This window comes from Perca flavescens, chromosome 7 (genome assembly GCF_004354835.1).
Source record: "Perca flavescens isolate YP-PL-M2 chromosome 7, PFLA_1.0, whole genome shotgun sequence".
NCBI lineage: Eukaryota > Metazoa > Chordata > Actinopteri > Perciformes > Percidae > Perca > Perca flavescens.
The window spans coordinates 27,905,015-27,923,922 of record NC_041337.1 but is presented as its reverse complement, the minus strand read 5'-3'; the positions used below and the strand labels follow the sequence as shown (position 1 = coordinate 27,923,922).

General features: G+C 41.8%; 1 protein-coding gene across 1 annotated transcript in view; it reads right to left on the bottom strand.

Moving 5' to 3' along the window:
* The window catches only part of agrn (agrin), a 269,255-nt gene extending 252,971 nt beyond the window's left edge, over positions 1–16,284 (bottom strand). Inside the window, exons 1-2 of the mRNA XM_028582096.1 lie at positions 15,799–16,284; positions 13,886–14,147 (exon numbers count right to left, since the gene is read on the bottom strand). Coding sequence (XP_028437897.1) covers positions 13,886–14,147; positions 15,799–15,999 — 463 coding nt within the window. The 5' untranslated portion in view covers positions 16,000–16,284. The remainder of the gene's footprint in view (positions 1–13,885; positions 14,148–15,798) is intronic.
* Between the last annotated feature and the right edge of the window lie 2,624 nt (positions 16,285–18,908).

Below are 18,908 nucleotides of genomic sequence, written 5' to 3'. Positions count from 1 at the left end.
CATCGTAACCAGCAAGTTCAATCTGCACAGACCGAACAGAGAGAGAGACACACACTGAGAGACAGACAGAAAGACATACATGGAGAACAGTGTGTTTAAGAGTGACTCACATACAGCAACAAATGCATCACTTTACAACCAATAAAGCGATGAAAAGAAAAGGAAGGGAGTTGATGCACTTTAGGGCAAAGACAGACACATAGACACACACACACCCTAATTTCAATATGGCAAACTGATGAAAAGAATGTGGATTTCTGCCTCATCTTGGACTGGGAATGTGTCACAGGTTTCTTTGAGTGGTGTCTGACCCCGATTTCACCCCTCAACCCCTAACCCATTCACACTCCCTTTGGCCTCAGGTAAAGGCTAACTAGGTTAACCTGTTGCCTTTCACTCTTTCCTTATTTAACTCGAAGGAGACGTCTGGATAGTCCTGCACCAGCCTGAAACCTGCCGGGGCCAGAATGAGGCCCTGGAAGTCAACGGGTGAAAAAAAAAAAAGGCCCCGGGGGAAATTCCAGTGGGAATGTTGTATCCGAAGACTGATCAAGATCAAGTGTGTGTGGATGAGGGAAAATGAAATCAGCGTTATCTGTGATGGCGGAGTTCCCCAAACCTGCACATTTCCCAAAGATATAAAATGATTGCTCACAAGGGTACACCAGCAGAAAAATGTAATTAAATCCAGAGGACTTCACTGCACCTTCAGAAAAAAAAAAAAAACTCAACACCAGAAATACAGAAAAGATGGGTTTGTTCAACCTTAGAAACTCCTTTAGATGCCATTCATCTGAGACAAACCAAAAACAAATGTTTGCAGGGAGCCAAAAACACACATGACATTTTAAATTTTCTCATTTACTGAATCACATGCTGGAACTTGTCCTGTGCTTGATGAGTAACGTTGCACTGATGACCTCAAGTTAGTCAACTGCAGGAATCACAGGAGCCAGTGTACATTTGGTCCTGTGGCTTAAGATAAATCTACACCCTTAATGGATCCAATTTTCTTTCAGGAGCTATTTAGAAAGTTTGTCTGTTAAAAAAGTTTGTCTGTTAAAATTCTCAACCAAACAGCCTTTGACTTACTCCTACTGTAGATACTCTATAAAAAATTCTAAAACCAGCAGCTAAATGCTAATCCTGTGACCAGAACTCAATTTCTATCGAGCTTAAAGAGGTCTAGAGAAGTGTGTAGTGTAATGAGGTTTGGAATTCCTCAGGCAGCTATACAATTGGCTGTCCTTTGGGTTTGGTAGAAACAACATTTCTGCTCACATTTCGTCCCCCCCGACCCCCCTACAATATCCACTCCCGGTAACTAAAGCATGATAAACAAGGTTGCCCTGTGCCTCCAATCCTTTCTAACAAGCTTGACTTTCAGCAGAACTCTTTTAACTTGACAAGACTAATATCTGGCTCTAAAAGATGTATGGTGTTTTGTCATTTACAAAGAAACACTGCAGTGCACTCACGAACAGACAGAAGTTTGTCCTGCGGAGCACAGCCTAAAAAGGAAGGCCTGATTTATCTATGATGCTCTTTCTCTGACACCCTGTCCAAGCAGGCCACATAGCCTGTTAAAAAACTAGAACAGTGCAAACCTAAACTCTCCACATTCAACGCCTCCATCTATCTCAATGATCATATATTTCTCTAAGAGCCCTTTCAAACAGGTCTGCTTCAAGAACTCTTCCAGGGCATGCCTCTACCCACTCACAGTGCAGCGGGAGAAAATGATCTCCTTGAAAGAGGGATGCAGAAAAAAAAAAGAAGTTTGTACTTGATGCTGTTGCTCTCGTGGTCACAAGGGGATTGGGGGCATTTCAAAATGGCTGACAGTGCTGTCTGGTAATAAGGCGACAGTGTCTATATAATTCTGTACAAGGGGTTTCAAAGTGACAATAAGGGGGAATTTGGAAAGGCTGATCTGGGCATACCTCTGGCAACAGCTAGCAGTCTGTGATAGAGCTTGTTCCCTCAGGCCAAGCCTCTCTGAGGCGCCATGCTTCTGCTGGAAAATGCCGAAAGCTGCCTCATGGCACACGCTACAAGTCTGCTTCCCTTTTTTTGGTGTTGGAGGATCCAGCACAGCACAAGAGTTAAAGAGACGATACCGATAATCTACTTTCCTTTTCCTCTATTAATACTTTTCCTTCTTTCCTTCCCTCTTCCCTGGCTGGTCCCGACTCTCCATCACTCAATCTCTTTAATCTTGGACGTCACCTCTTTTCATTCCTTTCTCCCTACCGGTCACGCTTTCTCTGTTGCAGAGCTATTTTCCCTCCTCGTAGTTCATCAAACTACATCCCTCAAACTGTGAACAAAATGGGTTCTACAGAATATACAGCACCAAAAAACAACAACACAGAAAACCTATATGGTGCCAAAATACATTGAATGCATTATCTGTATGTGCTCCAAGTGTATCTGAGCCTATAGTATTTCCATTATAGGTCCTTGAATTGCTATGTATAGTATGTGTCAGCTGGCAGCCAACTGCACACTGATACCATTTGCCAGTGCAATTACGTATGTTTCACATTACTCTTTTCTAGTGTTTGACCAACATTCTGGCCATTGATTGTAATAATCTTTTACTGTATTTAAACCCAATAATATCAGTTTTACTGTTTAGCTGTTGAAGTGTAATAAAACACATAGCAGGTATTAAAATATGCAGTTTGTTACTGTCACTGGTTGCCACTGTTTGCTTTTCCGTATTTTCTGTCATATCTACAGTGTTATAATGTCGGACTTTCATGTTAAATGTGGCCAAAACTTCAAATAATGAGGGAAACGTATTTTAGAGAAATCCCCATGAGCTAAAACGTTGAGATTTCCAACTGTTCTGAACGCTCTGGTTTCAACAGTTTTTCTACTCTTGGCTAAGTGTTACGCAACTCTAGCTGTAATCATGGCGCAGATTCCAGGCCAATCAGAGCAGACTGGGCTTTTTCGGGAGGGGGGCTTAAAGAGACAGCCGCTCCTACAGAGCGTCTCCAACAGAGGGTAAATGCGGGTACAGGTGCAGCGGCCATGGGCAGTATTAGAAAAATAAAGTGTTTTTTTAACATTAAAGCATGTAAACATGTTTTAGTACAAACACAAAATGCAAGTATTATCCTGAAAATGCTATATAATAGTTGCCCTTTAATGCTATTCTTGCATTTTTTTTAGGGCTTCAACACGTTAGTCGGGATGCGATTAAGGGCCAAGCATAACGCGTACAGTTTTTTTAATCGCATGCCGCCATTAATTAATTTATTTTCATTTCACTCAGCTTTGCGTCGTGCGTAACAGGCTACTATTTTGACTCTTTGCCATACTTCTTCGTAACACATCCTGCTGCTGCAGGAATAGCAACGCGGATTTCGGTGCCTCATTCTGGTGCCACTGACATGCCTGCTTTTCTCTCTGATGCTCTGAAACAGACGTTACAGGCAACAGAAACATCACTGCACGTGACGCTAGTTAACACTACACTCGACAGCAGCTAACGTTAGCCTACCGCTAGCTAGTAGCTGGATTAAACACGGTTACAATGCTGACAGCTAAAGTTAAACGGTTTGTCTGTATTTCACCGTAGAGGATTCCGACACCGGGATGTAACAATCTGCAGCTGCAGAAAAACACAGACGGTGCGTTCAATGAAACTGGTAACCTGCAGCGTTGTGCGTTGAGCGTTGTGCGTGTGGTGCATTCAAAGTTATTGTTAAATGCCTTTTCTTTCTTTTCAACAGCTATTTACTAGTGAAATAAGTTATTGGTATAGTTAATACATTATTATTAAATAATTCAATTTTGACCATATGGTCTTAGCAATAAACAAGCCGTTCTTTAATGTCGCCAACTGTTGTTCTTTTTTTAAACTTTCTTAAAAAGTAAAAGTTAAGGCATGTTTTAAAAGTAGCGCTTTAGCACCGGTATCCAAACCAAACAATACCCAACCCTAATATTGACTCTAGATTCAAATGTGTGACTAGATTCACACATTTTTCTTTTGTTCACAGTAAATAAATAAATAATAAACAAATACAAATCTTAATCATTCATTTGATTCCCAATCATTGTTAATATGTACTTAAAAACAGTTTTGAAATGCAAAATAATAGAATTTTAATCATGTGCTAAAACATGTGATTAGCTATAGAAATTCAGCGATTAAAAAAAATGTATCGTTTGACAGCCCTAATTTTTTTTATAAACAAACACGTTTCATGTGGTAATGTTGAGCTACTACCACAAACCCCAAACCCATTGTGGAACCATCCCTTATCTGTGTGCACTGATTACTACAACTCTGTGAAGTTGGGATTTCAGTTATTACTTTGGAGACTTTTTTCATTGTTGAAAGCAATCACAATGCCATGGCTATGTCAGATACTGCGACACATTCTGCATTATGTTAATGGCTCATTCGGATGGGGAGATAGTGAAGCCTGTGTGTGTGTGTGTGTGTGTGTGTGTGTGTGTGTGTGTGTGTGTGTGTGTGTGTGTGTGTGTGTGTGTGTATAAAGATACATGCTCAAGCTAGTGAGACATCCTCTACCACATATCTCTGTTTGTCTCTTAAAGCCATCACGTCCTTGCCATTGTTGGCTAAAACAACAGAGGCAGGCCGAGTGCCTCCCTCCAGCCAGATAAATCTGTCAGCCTGGAGGGCAAGCAAAGAGGCAGAGAGGAAAATTCCTAAGAGAGGAGAGGAGAGGAGAGTTGTCATCTTAAGGGTGTGTCAGAAGACATGTCACAAATTCCATAACTCAAGAAAACAAAGAAAGGTCTAACATCTTAGATGGCATTACATTTCCATTGTTCTCTTCTTGGTTTAATCCCCAAAGCAGCTCATGAATGCCAAGTGTCTTGTCAGAATGTCCATGGTCAATACAATAATTTTTAGTCAGTTTAGATAGGTGCATCTTCCGAACATCTTGAAAGGATCATTCCAGTTTATTAAAACTTGGATCTTATTTAAAAGAGTACTCCACTGATTTAGCAATATACTCTTATAACATGTCATATTGTTCAGTTTTAGTCTTAGGTAACAAAATCAATGCAGTAGAACAAGAGATGTCGTCTTTTTTTTTTTTTTTTGTCAAATTTGTATTGTTTTAACATCGTTTAAACATGACATGTAACGACGAAGACAAACAATCAGCAATTACGCCAGTACGAAATAAAAATGAATAAATCAATGATAAATAGGCTATAAAGGGCACTATATCAGTGGGATAACAAAATATACAGAAAGATTACATAAAATAAATAAATAATAAACAGACCTACAGAACATATTTCAAAATATCAAAATATACACAAATATATTTAAGTACTACAGATTATTAGAATTGTTAGAAAATATCCATAAAAAAAAAAAAAAAAAAAAAAAAAAAGGGGAAAGGGGGGATAATAATTAAACCAGTGGAGTAGAGCTAGATGTCGTCTTATTTATTCCATGCATTCTTCTTCCTTGTTAAAAACCTGGCACCTACGAGTTCTAAAAAACCAGCATCATCTAACGGACTTTTGTGTTAGTTCTTGAGGAAGTCGAGAGAAACACAGATAGACGAACATGGAATTAGATCAGAGAGGCTGGTGTCAGGTCTCCACAAACTGCACCTGGTTGTTAGGACTATGACAGCTTTACGGAGCATGGGATTCCAGTCTAATTACAGGTGGAACCACTGTGAGAGTAGGAAGATGACGACTGTGAGAATAGAGGGCAGCCGGGAGCGGGAAGACGGGTGGGGCAACAAAAGAATTGAATGTGTGTTAAACATGAGAGTGGAGACATAAAAACCAAAATGTGACGGGTCATCTTTCATATATCAGCCCCTGCCTGCTACAAAAGTGCAAGAAACATGCCAGATAGCCAACCAAGACACGTCATAAGCATGGGACACGTCCAAACGCACACATGATGACAGACAAGACACATGTGCAGGTCATCATCAGAGAGTGAGAACGTGATTAAAGATGACATGAAAAATAAAGAGATAATGGCAAACGCAGAAGGAAAGCGCGGAGGACAAGTCACAAGGGAGAGAGGGGTGTTCGTCTTAAATTCACTGTGACAACCCATCGACAGAGAGACGGGTGAGGGGGAGGAAAGGAAGTAACGGAGACTGGGCTGTAGTCTGAGGGGCAAAATAGCTCGGGAAAAGCCTGTACATCCCGTCATTTGTTTGTGTACGTGGGACCCCCAAGTGTCAAAGTCTCCCCTACTTCCTGTATGTGCAGCACTGTAATGTGTCTTAAATCAGGCAATGCATGGGATTACACTCAAAGTAGGGTTCAGCAACATTTATGTACGTTAGACAGCACAAACCCTAACCCTAAAATTACCCTTAAACGAAATCCTGCACAGAGCCCTGCGTTCATCCCCATGGAACGCCTTAGGGATGAACAGTGCCCAACCTCTCTAATGCTTTTGCGACTGAATGAGAGCAAATCTTAAGTAAAGCTTGCCCAAAAGAACAGAAGATGTTTTTGCAGCATACGTTGCACACATGGGTGTAATATGGGTGATTAAACAGAACTTGTCAGGGTCCTTATTGAAAGTATTGTTAAACATATAAGCCAGTCCAAATATAGCTAGAGAAGCCTGGAAACAAGGATACCAGCTTTATATAATTAGCCTCATTGCCATTCAACGGCATGGTGGCATGTAACAGGTGCATCCCACAAGACAACAGGGAGCATGATAGGTCTAATTTGCCAGCATTGGGTCAGTGCATCTCCAGCTCACAAGCAGAAGGTGACAGAATGCGATTAACCTTTGAACCAAGTTTTTCCTGTTTTTAATCCAACTGTGGGTTAATTTCCATAAAATATCCTCTAAGTCTCATCTCTCAACCCGGAAATTTCTGTTGTCTGAGACTCTCGGACAAATGTTTATTTGTTAAAGGCCAAAACCAAGTTCATTCTGAGGAGAAAATCACAGCATCTTAAATACTGCTGACATACACCCACCTAAAGAGAGCTGACTGATTAGCATTTGTTGGGTATATTTAATGATCTGCTTTTTATTAAAAGTTTTAATAGTGTTTACCAAGCACGCTTAGTGAACATTCTTTTATTTATTTTATTACTTTTTCATTTGTCAAACTATCTGCAGATGAAACGTTTATCAGAGAAGTCCCTTATGTATCCAACAACAAAAAGAATTTATAGGGCACAAAAAAACCATTTTTCATTTTCTTCCCTTGTTTTCTCTTGATCTGAGCCGCTCTGTAGTGACAGCTGAGCTGACCTAAATACACATCGCATTAGGGCTTCTGCTATCCCCCTGGTATCCCACCAAAACCCTTTTCTCTAAACCTGATGTTTTTGGCGTGATGACAGTAAGTAGCCACACTTGCCACGGCAGCTGCCCTGCTTTAGAAATGTGGTCTTGGAGAAGAATTTTGTCACGGATCCAGTTCCCCGGAGGGAACCCCATCTCATGCAGACTGCTGCTCTGAGCTCTTTATGTCTGGAATAGAAAAGGGAGGTTTCCGGGTCACTGTACATCTAAGTCCCTGCCCAGAGCCTCCCAGGTTCACTTTCCTGTTCCTTAACTAAAGAAGAACTTAACTGGGACTTTGACACCAGCTAACTTTATGTCGTCTTTTCAATTTCGGGAGTATCAAAACAACACTGCTTGTCAAAGACTGTTAGCTTTACCATCAAATTACTTACCTAATGACTTAATCATGATGCATTTTGGTATGAATTTTGATCCAACCACAGCAGGAAAAAATTTGCCAAGTTGGGAGACCTTGTGCAAGTCTGTTTCAGAAATACTTCTGCTGATGGCTGTTTCTTAACTTTTCTTTTCAACGTCTTTTGACCCTTAGGGTAGTAAGCTAAGGAGAAAAGTCGGGTTCTGTGCTATACAAGGGAGATCATACAGGTATTTTACAAATCAAGGGAATAAATGAAATCATGTCTTATTGCATTGAGCAAATATAAATAAATACATTCCAACAATAATTTTAGACTTTGCCTTATCGCGAGACAGACAATATATTTGGACAGGCTAGATGTTACACAGTATTTCTGTACACTGTGGGCATGTTAACATCTCACCAAAGTGACAGGCATGTCACTACATGTAGGTACCTTTGCATACTATCAATACCATCTATGATTCTTATCTGCATGAGAGTGATACACTCCTGCTTCGGGCTGGGATATGAGCCAAGGTGAACAGACTGCGGTTAAGTGGTCCGTTCCTCCTTTGCTCTCTTCCATCTTTCATGGCTTTTTCATTTCAGAGTTCTTTATCGCTATGCCAAGCAGGCTCTCCGCTCCCGCATTTTTAATTAAAATCTAAAATGTGCCATAACTCTGGAGACTCTGGGCTAGCTGGCAAACAGGTCCATTGGTCTTGTTCCTCCCTTCAAGCCTTTGTTGCTTATTCCATCAAAGCCTTCCATCAAGCCTTTCTATATGTCCAATTCTGTTCACTTCACTGCATAAATGCTTTGACATAAGCCACCAAGGGTACACCAATTTACCAAGGGCACACCTTTGTAGAAAAGCTCTACACCAAGCAAATGAACTCTCACTCTTAGACTATAGCCTAATCCAGTCAAGGACCCTGAGAAAAATCCAATCCTTAAAGTTAGTCTTCTTGACTTCTCTTTGCTGTAGACAAAAGGCTGCTTGTGTAGACATGGACTGGATAAAGACCCCAGTGCTTTAGTTCAGTCAGCTGTCTGCGTAGAGTTCTCACACACTTTCCAGAGCCACAATAAAACAAACTTTATCTGCCCTTCGGAATTACCCATTAGCCACATGTTTTTATACCTCAGAAAAGTCAAATATATAGTAGGTTGTCCTGTTTCACTGTGCACTAGTGATGTCCCAATCTGTCTCTAGAATGTCTTGGTAAGATTAAAACATGAGCAGGTAGTAGTGGAGCCTGATATTTAAATTATAGGGCAACCAACTTGCTGCAAGATTTCCCAGAGTCTTTGAAAGCAGAGGCAGACCACCTTGACTGAAATAAAGACTGCCCCCGCTAAACTCGGTGGAAATGATTACACTTATGAAATAAACCTTGTGGGAAAACAAGCAGAGACGCTACATCAGATAGAAGAAGCCATATAGAGCCATATGTTTTAGAGCTGCAACAATTAATCGATTAGTTGTTAACTATTAAACTAATCTCCAACTATTTTACTAACCGATTAATCGGTTTGAATAATTTTTTTTTATGTTAAAGAAATAAGACATTTCTGATTCCAGCTTCTTAAACGTGAATATTTTTCTAGTTTCATCACTCCTCTATGACAGTTAGCTGAATATCTTTGAGTCATGGACAAAACAAGACATTTGAAGACGTCAATGTGGGCTTTGGAAACACAGCATTTTTTGTATGTTATAGACCAAACAACTAAGCGATTAATTGAGAAATGAATTGACAGATTAATAGACAATGAAAATAATCATTAGTTGCCGCCATAATATGTTTAATAAGAGAGGCTAGTTTTTAGACCACCATATAGTAGCATGAGATCTCAGCTCAGTTTAGAGAGCCACCTCTGAAGAAAAAAATAAATCATGGGAGTAAACCTGGTTTGGCTTATCAACATACTTTCAACATCGCATGAGTGTCTTCCAGGGCTTTGAGTCACTGATTAACTTCAGCTATGAAGTGACCGCTGCATTTTGCAGTAAGTCTTTAATTGTTCGTGAAACACAGGAGTCAACTGCCCTGTGGATGATTGGCATTTAGGTTATGAAAAAGTAGACGGCATGGCTGAGGCGTTCACTCCTCTCCATTTTGCCCTTATCATTCTATCATTATCTCCTCACATATCAAGAAGGTGAGAAGGGAGGAGGCAGCCAGGTAGGAGCTTGTGCATGTTAGGAATTCCTGCCAATTCCGGTCCTCCTCCTTGCACAAATAGTGGAAAAAAAGCTAAAAGTTTTCGCTGAAGGAGAGTTGGAGAAAAACGGGGGGGGCTCAAACAGTCATCCCACATCCCACCCACCCCAAGAAGCATTCCACTGTCTGCTCGCCCATCATTAAGCAAGACCACCTGCTGGCAAAATCGGGACCCCCATCATGTTCTCAGCAAGCCTGGCTAACCCCATTACCAGTGAACCTCTGGACTGCTGTACACACAGATCATAAAGAGTCAGTGGTATGTTGAGCAGTAAAATGCTGCTCATTAACATCCCACAAGGACTTTTGATTGTCCAACCAGTGGAGCACACTAGCTGCAGTCTGTATTGCATATTTAAATAGATGCAGCACAAAGGGGCAAAGAAAAGATCTTTGACGCAGCTGTTGCATGACTATGCACTGACTTCTGGCTGGCTCAACTCTCCCCTTCTATAAAGAGAGATAAAAAGGGAAGGAGAGGAAGATATGAAGACAGAAGGAAGAAACAGCCCTTTGTTGCTGATCTTCGTCTGCGCCTTGAGGAAAAGACTCTGGCATCAAGTCATCAAGGGCTGAAACAAAAGCAGCTGATAAACACACCAAGACGAATAAGATCTCCCTGTACGTTCAACACTTCTCCATCAAGAGGGCTTCCTCTCTTCCACACCCCCCCTCCCCTCCCCCAACACCTCCGCCTTCTCTCTTTGTTGCTGTTAACAGCATTGGGAAAATGGAAATCATAACAAACACAACACTTTTCATCTTCTTCCCTTTTTACAAATTTCGGAGGACAAGGCGTTAGGCCTTGAATTTCCCTCTTCATCGACTTTTACAAAACCATGACTTCACAAAGACACAAACGTCTGCGTTTGATTCGGACATGTTATCTGTCAACTCTCTGCACAGCACAACTGACTACAGTAACATTTCCCTGAATGGTAGCTGGAGGACCAAACAGAAAGAGATTCTGTGCCAAAGGCCCTCTGCTTATCGGCCCTGACAAGGTACAAATCCAGCAATGCAGATGGTACACCAAGTTACAATTTTTTTCACATTCTTATTCCAACCCTGTGGTTATTCGTCAGGAAATAAAAACAAAAAGGGGCATTCTTTTGCACGGTAAATATGGTATACAGCATTCTAAGAGCTGGTCTGCATTGCAAGTGTTTACTGAGATCTTGTAAACACTCCTCTGGGGAGGGCCGCTCTGTGGCAGATGAAAGCCTGGAGCCAAGTGATCGCACACATGGACTGAGTGGCCCTGAAGTGCCACCGCCCAGTGCGAAGAGCACGGGAGTAGAACAAGTGTGAAACATAATGCCTGAAGGCATCTATCTTCACGTGGCACCGATCCAAACTCTGACAAATATGCCACAGCAAAGACAACATCCCTCATGTTCCGCATCCTCACATGTACAAAAGATTCCTTTGTTTTTCCCTCGTTTTACATTGATCATCTTATTTTCCTTCGTGTCCTTCAAAACTCTTGGTGGCAAGGAGTTCACACAAAGTCTTTTTCTTCCACCTCAGACAACGCGCCTCCCCGCCTAGCTCTCTGCCAGGCATTCCTGAGTCTATCCTAGCTATCGAAAATGTCAAGAATGAGGAGAAAGCAGAGGAGGGTACAATGAGTACTGCGGCAGGTAGAGTCTTGTCCCGCTGCACTGACATCCCACAGTCTCCGGGGGTAGTGGTTGCACGGAACGGATGGGATCTAACTTGACTCTCTTAATTAAAACTCTGCGCTGGAACAAGCCTTTTAAGCTCATTCTCTACCGGATGGAGGCATGCAAGTTAATTATCGACGACAATTTCACTCCCCAAAAAACAAATACGGATTTCATTAAGGGGCTGAACCTGACAATTGTCCCAGGATATTATTTATTGGTAGGGCTGGGTACCGAATTCAATACCTTTTAGCCACCGACCGAATTGCCTCCTTAGTATCGAGTATCAAAAAACGCCTCGTCATTCAATACCAAATTTCAATACCTAAGGAGCAAATCTCATTAGCGTCAGTGAGCCAATAAGCATGCAGCATGCCTCTACCACTACCAAGATCTAATATTGCTGGTGATTGGCTGTCTAACGTTACATGTCGTAGAGACACGCAGGAAAAACTGCGTTGCAAAATAGAAGTTGAAAAATAGATAAAAAAGATTTGTGCCCTAATGTGTAATGTAATTTCTTTTTGCTAAAATGGATCTTATAAAACTGGTATGTAGGGCTGTGCTCGATTAAAGAAATTCTTAGTCGACTAACACTCATTCAATTGTATCGACTAATCGATTAGTTGATTTAATCGACAGATCTGTAAATCTGAGTTTCTCCGCAAAGAGTCATGCAAAAGCACCACTTTAATTCTTGTGTTTACCAGAGATGTGCTCGTACGTTTCTTGGAAATAAGTCATTCAACGTGAAAAAAGCATCAAACATGACTAAACGACTAAAGAAATCTAAGTTGACTAAGACCAAAACGACCGATTAGTCGACTAATCGACTAAGAGAGAGCAGCCCTATCGTTCAGGAACTGTGATTGAAATCACAGTATTTGTATCGATACCCAGACCTACTTTTTCAGTCAATGCATAAGAAGTTCCTGAGCTTCCATAGAAAAATGTTCAGTTCTCTCAAAGGTCTTAAAACATGATTTCTGTCTAACTTTTGCCTGATGACTTCTTCAAGTATTTCCTTACTATTCTTTTGTAAGGTGATATGAGAAAATCAGGTTATGTGAAGTAACCCCTCTTCAAGTACAAAGCCCCGAAACAAAAAGCGCACATTCTAGAAAGTTTGTCAGAGCCAAGAAACTCCCCTTTCCACAACAGGAGTCCAAAAAGAAGAAAAGTGGGGGTGAATAAAAAGGTTAGCAGTGCAGTGTTTCGTGCCTGGACAGACAAACAGAAGAAGTTTTATGTGTGTGCCAAATGCAACTTAACACTGCAAACAAGCTCCATCCATTGGAACATCCTGCCACCCAGAAATGTTTAGCTGAAAGTACCCAAGCTATAGACCCTACAACTCTGAAACACTGATTGCCCAAGAAAGCCTTTCTGTAAGGTGATTCGTGCTCGGATTCATTTTGCCCCGGTGCTACCGGTAAGTGTTTGATTCAAACTTTGAACAGCTGCCAACATTGTCAGGCACCAGTAAAAGTTAAACAGCAGCAAGCTTACTGATCACTGGCAATGGGGGCAGAGGCTGCTACAGTCTCACAGTCACGGTACATGCTGAGATTTATTAGTCATGGCTGTATGGTTTGGACAAATTACTTCTCAACCAAAAAAGGACTCATAAAAGTATGTCATTCTCTCTTTTAAATGCTAAAGTTGTGGTACACAAATCAATAGAAGAAACAACAACACATCATTCATCCCAAATTGAAAAGCTCCTAGAAAACTATTTTTTAAAGCGTGTGTGGGCAAGTTTGATCCGTCCATTCATCACCTGCTTCTGCTGTTGCAGTCTTTGTCTCTCTGTAAGTTAAAACGGTTTGGACCTGCATTGCCCCGTAAAGCTCCCACGTCATGTAGCATGTGTGTGTACAGTAAGTGTTTCAGTTTTACCCCTGACTTAATAAATTGGCACAGTTACAGGGTGCAAAGGTTGGGAATCATCGCTTAACTACTTAACCCATGTCCTTAATGTGTTGGAGCTTCACCATGGCAACAAAGCTCCTAAAAATGACTCAGGTGTACTTCAGTTCTGGGAAAATTTTGACACTGTGAGCCTGAGGCTATGTAATTTCAGCAGCCAGCGGTGTATAAAATCCTTGCTGCTTTAAGTGATTTACTATTACTCACAGGTAAGACAACATAGAAGTCACAGCAATTTGACTCATCAAATAGCAATGATAAGCCTTGATAGGCTTAAAAATGAACTCCTATACATGTTTATCATATTTCAAATTACTTTTTTTAGACCCCCCAATAAAATGTGGTGTGGTGTTCCATCCCATAAAAGATATAGGTCTTATTCCATTCACAAAAAAAATTGGCTGCTTACCTTCCACGCAGTGCTCCACGTCCTCCAGGTTGCGCAGGGTAATCCTCATCAGACTTGAGTTGAGCATAAGTTCGTTCTTGTGTTCTGGACCCATGGCCTCCGGGGCAGGGTTGAGAAAGAATATGCGTGTGTCGCCCGTGGCTACCTGGTTGTCGCAGATCCCGGGGTTGCCAAAGCCGCCGATCATCAACTTGTTGCCACCGTCCAGGAGAATTTCGCGGTTGACGTTGGTCTTCCCTTTCAAGTAGCGCCACACCCTGACCTTTGAGGCAATGACAGAAAGACAGCACACTCTTTGGCATTTTGTCAAAACCAAAAACATATATCCCATTTTTATTTTAAGTATTCACAAGGGTGCTGTTAAAGACCTGGGGCCCCTGTCAACATCTGGACCATCTGAATCAATGCATACATGTTTTTGTGATGAAAGTTGTTTCTCCGACTTTACTGTTCAAATCTTTATTAGAGAATGTTATTTACACCTGTGCAACCAAAAACATCCCCCATGTTGTCTTATAACAGTGATTCTTAAGAGATTATTACCACTAGAATAAATCCTAATACAAAAGTTCCAGATACAGCTTATGTCCAGCCACTTGAAAACGTTATTTAAAACACAGCATGCACTCATAGATCATAGTGCATCACAGGAAGTGCAGCAAAGTCTTCTATGCAAAGTCATGAGAAAGCTCGCCCCTTCCGCTACATGTTAGCCACCTTGTCTTATTTCAAGGCTTGGTGGTGGTTTCTGTTTCCAGAGGGAGAGCTGTGTGCCTCTAATCTACTCCGCTGATTCACCGGCAGACAGGAAGCATGTTGCTGCTGAGGCAAAGAGCAGCGAGAGAGCTGACCAAACACCCAGCTGTTTATTTTGACAGATTATAGAGTGGATCACTCTAAACACATCCATGATGATGTGAAAAGTTAGTTTCGTGATAATGGCTATGGAATGAGGAGGACAGAAGAAGGCTGCATCCTGACTGAAAATGTGCTTATTTGTGGAACAGTGGATGTTTTGTTTTTTCATCATGCGCCATTATGTGGTCCATTAGTCAGAGACATAATGTTCCTGTGGCAATGAGAGAATGGGAAATTTTACAGTTTCAGGTCTATCACACACAGGTTTCACATGAGTGGCTAATGACTATGCATCTGTATTGCTTTGGGCACACCTTGCAGCACTTTTCAGTGCTCTCTTCTGAGATCGAAAAATATGTTATTGTCTCCTACAATCACAAACTACTGTACTGGGTGCTCCAAGTGTTTCTGTGGCATTTCAGTTATCTTATTACATGTTTTGGACTTTTTTTTAAATCACAAGGGGCATTACTGTTATAACCACAAGTCACACATCTCTAGCTAGGGATGGCACTTGTCAGCCACACCACAGAATCAATCATGATTCAGAATATCACCTTTGCAGCCACTGGCAAATTAAGTTGCATGTTTTCAACATTTATGACTAGAAATCAAGTGAGAGCTACAGCCAGGGGCCACTCTCTTACTGCAGCATGTTAGGCATGATTACAAGGTTGGTTAGGCCTCCCTTGTAGCTATATAATTGGTAAGTGGAAATAAAAAAACAAACATCTATCTATTTCGGAAGGCAAAGTGGATTGACTGTCAGAGTCCATGTAACCGCTGCCAAAGGCTTCTGGATGAATGAGTTTGTAAAATGTTTTTCAGGCAAGCTGTTGATGCCTTTGAGAGTGTGACTAGAAACTCGGTGGTAATGGCTTCCATCAGCTACACGAGAGTAAAGGTAACGTTAGGGCCTATTAAAGGGATAATGTGACTTCTAATAGTCCACTTAAACCCTATTCCGTGCATGGAGCAGGTGTCTTTCTCTTGAAGCGATGCACTCCTGCGGATACTTCACTTGATCGTTACAGAAACCACATAAAATGACTTACCTTGCAAGAATAGGTATTATGCACCGGGTCCATGTTAATTATTTCGTCCACGGTGCCGGTCAGAACTATGTTGGCCTCCTCTTCCCTGTCCTCCAAGTCTCTCTCGGGGCAACTTGCGGCGCAGCGGTGCCACAGAGCCACGAGCAGCCCAGCCAGAAGCAGCGCTGTCCGGCCGGCCGCGAGTGTCCGCTGGCAACCCATGACCACCCAAAAAGTAAACTTTCTTCAAATTAAATTTAGCAGCGCCCGAGTAGAAACTCCAAAGTCTTTCGAATGCGTTTAAAACGTGCTCCTTTTCACAACTTCCCTACGGACTACCGGTGTCACTTTCACTCTGCAGCCCTGTTAGCCGCATCTACAGCCCGGGTTGAAAATCCCTCTCTGCCGCCGCCGGCTGAGAGACCAGGAGGGAAGAAGAGTGGAAGGAGGAGGAAGGGGCAGGGATCTCTCTCCAGGAATGCAACTGCACTTCTCTCTCCCTCTCTCTTTTCCTCTCTCTCTCTCACACACACACACACACACACACGCACACACACATGCACAGTGACGCTCCTGGTTTTGCATGCGATCTGAATTGCTGATCCCCACAAGTGAAGTGTGGGTGGTGGTCGGGGGGGTTCTGCGCGCTGAGATGCATGCAGAAAGTGGCTGTCCAACGTCGCCCCCAGTCGGACAGACAGTGTCTTTACATCCGGATCTCATCAGCTGTAGTTCCCACAGATCTTGCAGATGCACAAAGCAGAAGCAGGTGGGAATCGCATATGATAGCCTCTATGCAGATTCATTGCAGTGTTGATTGTAAATTTGATATCCATTAGATGGGTCATCATCAGTGTGCAGGGTATGTAGGCTAGTCATGCAGGAGCCTACCTCTAGCCGAAATGATCTATTTCATAACAGCACTGTTAGATATTTGAAACATCACATCATGAAACAAAACAAGACTGAGCTCATAGTTAAGTTCAAAGTTAGATGTATGATGTCACTGACTTCCCTCAGACTTACCAGGCAGGAGGAAGCAGAACTCAAAATGTTAAAGGTTTTAAGACCCTGACACACCAAGCCGATGGCCGGGGACTAGTGGCGACGAAGGCCGACTGTGACGTCGCCTATGGATGTATGAAGAGTGGTGGAACTGGTGGACTGTGGGGCCATCGGGGTCTACAAAGTTGCGCTGATGAACAATGATGTCGTGGATGTATAGACCATCATTTATCTCGTCTATGTGAGCATATGTATATCTTCTTGTACGTTTGCCATCTTATGGACATAATGTGCAAAAATAGTTATTCTAATCGTTTGAACCTGCGTGTTTTTTAGAAGAAACATTCCAATGTAATTTTTGACCTGTTTTGACAGGTCCCTTAGTGTATTGGATTGCTCAGATGAGATGAAAAATGAAAGAAGCCTTGTGTGTGGCTCTCACAGTCGTTTGTTTGTGTTCCTCACTCTCGTTTTCCATCGAAAAAAAGGCTGATGCTTGGCGACGGTGCGGGACACACCGCACAAACTAGTTGTTCCTAGTTGGGCCGACGGTCGTCTTGGTGTATCAGGGCCTGTAGGAGTACTTTATCATCGACATGAGTTAAGGCTCCGACACACCAACCCGAAACATGTTTTTGAAAACATTTTAAGCGAGAAATGGGCCATGCAGTTGCTGAATCTGTCTTCATTTCAGATCGACAAAGGTCAGTTTAAAAGATTTTCGTCAGATTTTGAGAGGCGTTAGTCACGCTTATCCTGCTCGTCATTTCCGGGTTAGCACTCCACCAATCAGATTGGCCACTGAGTCCGACTGGTTGGTGTGTCAGCGCCTTTACATTTACTTTTAAGAAGGCATGCCGCCCTTCACGTTCTAAACTCATTGTTTCAGATTGTGAAGTCCTTAACCAATAATAAAAGATGACCAATATTTATTGTTGTCTATCACAGTGATTATATTGTTAAAGAATAGATTTTGTCTTGTAATATTACCGGTACCAGTGTAATCCAGCTTTAAAAGAGTATTGGACCTAAATACTTGTTTGTTTTTTCCCGAATCTAGACATAGTTTTCAGGTAGGCTATGTGACTGTGGCTCAGAGGTAAAGGCGCTGACACACCAACCCAATTATCGTCCGTCGGACAGTCTGGCAAGTCTGGTTTGGTGTGTTCCGTGACCAGAACGTACCGTATGCTATGTTCCGAGGCACTTTTTGGACCGGCGGGAGCCGAATTATCAATCCGACTGCCTTTTCTGCCGATGTGACAATGTAAATCCAATGTCAAAGCTGTTGCTCATAGTGACAAACCCCACAGGGCATTATGACCCTGCCGTTTCTCTCAGCTGTAGCGTTTTAGCATCTTTCAGTTGATTGTTTTGGTTTGACAGCATGCAACTTTACTGTTTTGTTCAGTCTCGCAGCTCTCTTCTACCTCTTTTCAAGCAAAAGCAGGCAGCTGTTTTCAGAGCAATGATAAGCACCAAGCAGTGGACAGTTTGCAGCTACCTGGTGAACTCAGTGAAGCACTTAACAGCTAAAGAGGCAGCTGTTTTCTAAGGAGTTAGTGGAGACCAAAACAGAGATAAAAGTCAAGTAAATATTGCACCAGACACATGACTTCAAATTAATGTTACTGTGTGTCTGATGGATGTGTAAATAGGGAACTGTTTGCTGTCATAATAACCTTATAAGGCAATAATATAAGTTTACAGCTTGTTTCACTGACTTCAAGTTGCCAAAAAATCCATGAGCTTTCAAACATTGCATACTCTAACATTTAAACTTGAATTTGTCATTAAAAAATTCCAAAGGACTAAATTTGCATTATCCAATGTCATACCATTTGAAAACGTAGGCTTTAGCTTAAACCTTTATCAGATGTGTTTTTCTCATTTTTAGGGTCTTGGACAGTGCCTGAAAAATCCATGTAGACTGAACTCTACAGCCGAATAGGTGGATGCTAAACTCACAATATATCATATATTATTAAAGGTTTTACCTTATTGTAAAACTTCCCATGTTTAAATCAGTAAATGTTACCATATGGCTATTTTGTTAGAGCTCTTATTTAAAAACAGACAGTGCGTAAATTTCCACTCTTCAAAAGCTGTAATTTTAACTACCCTTC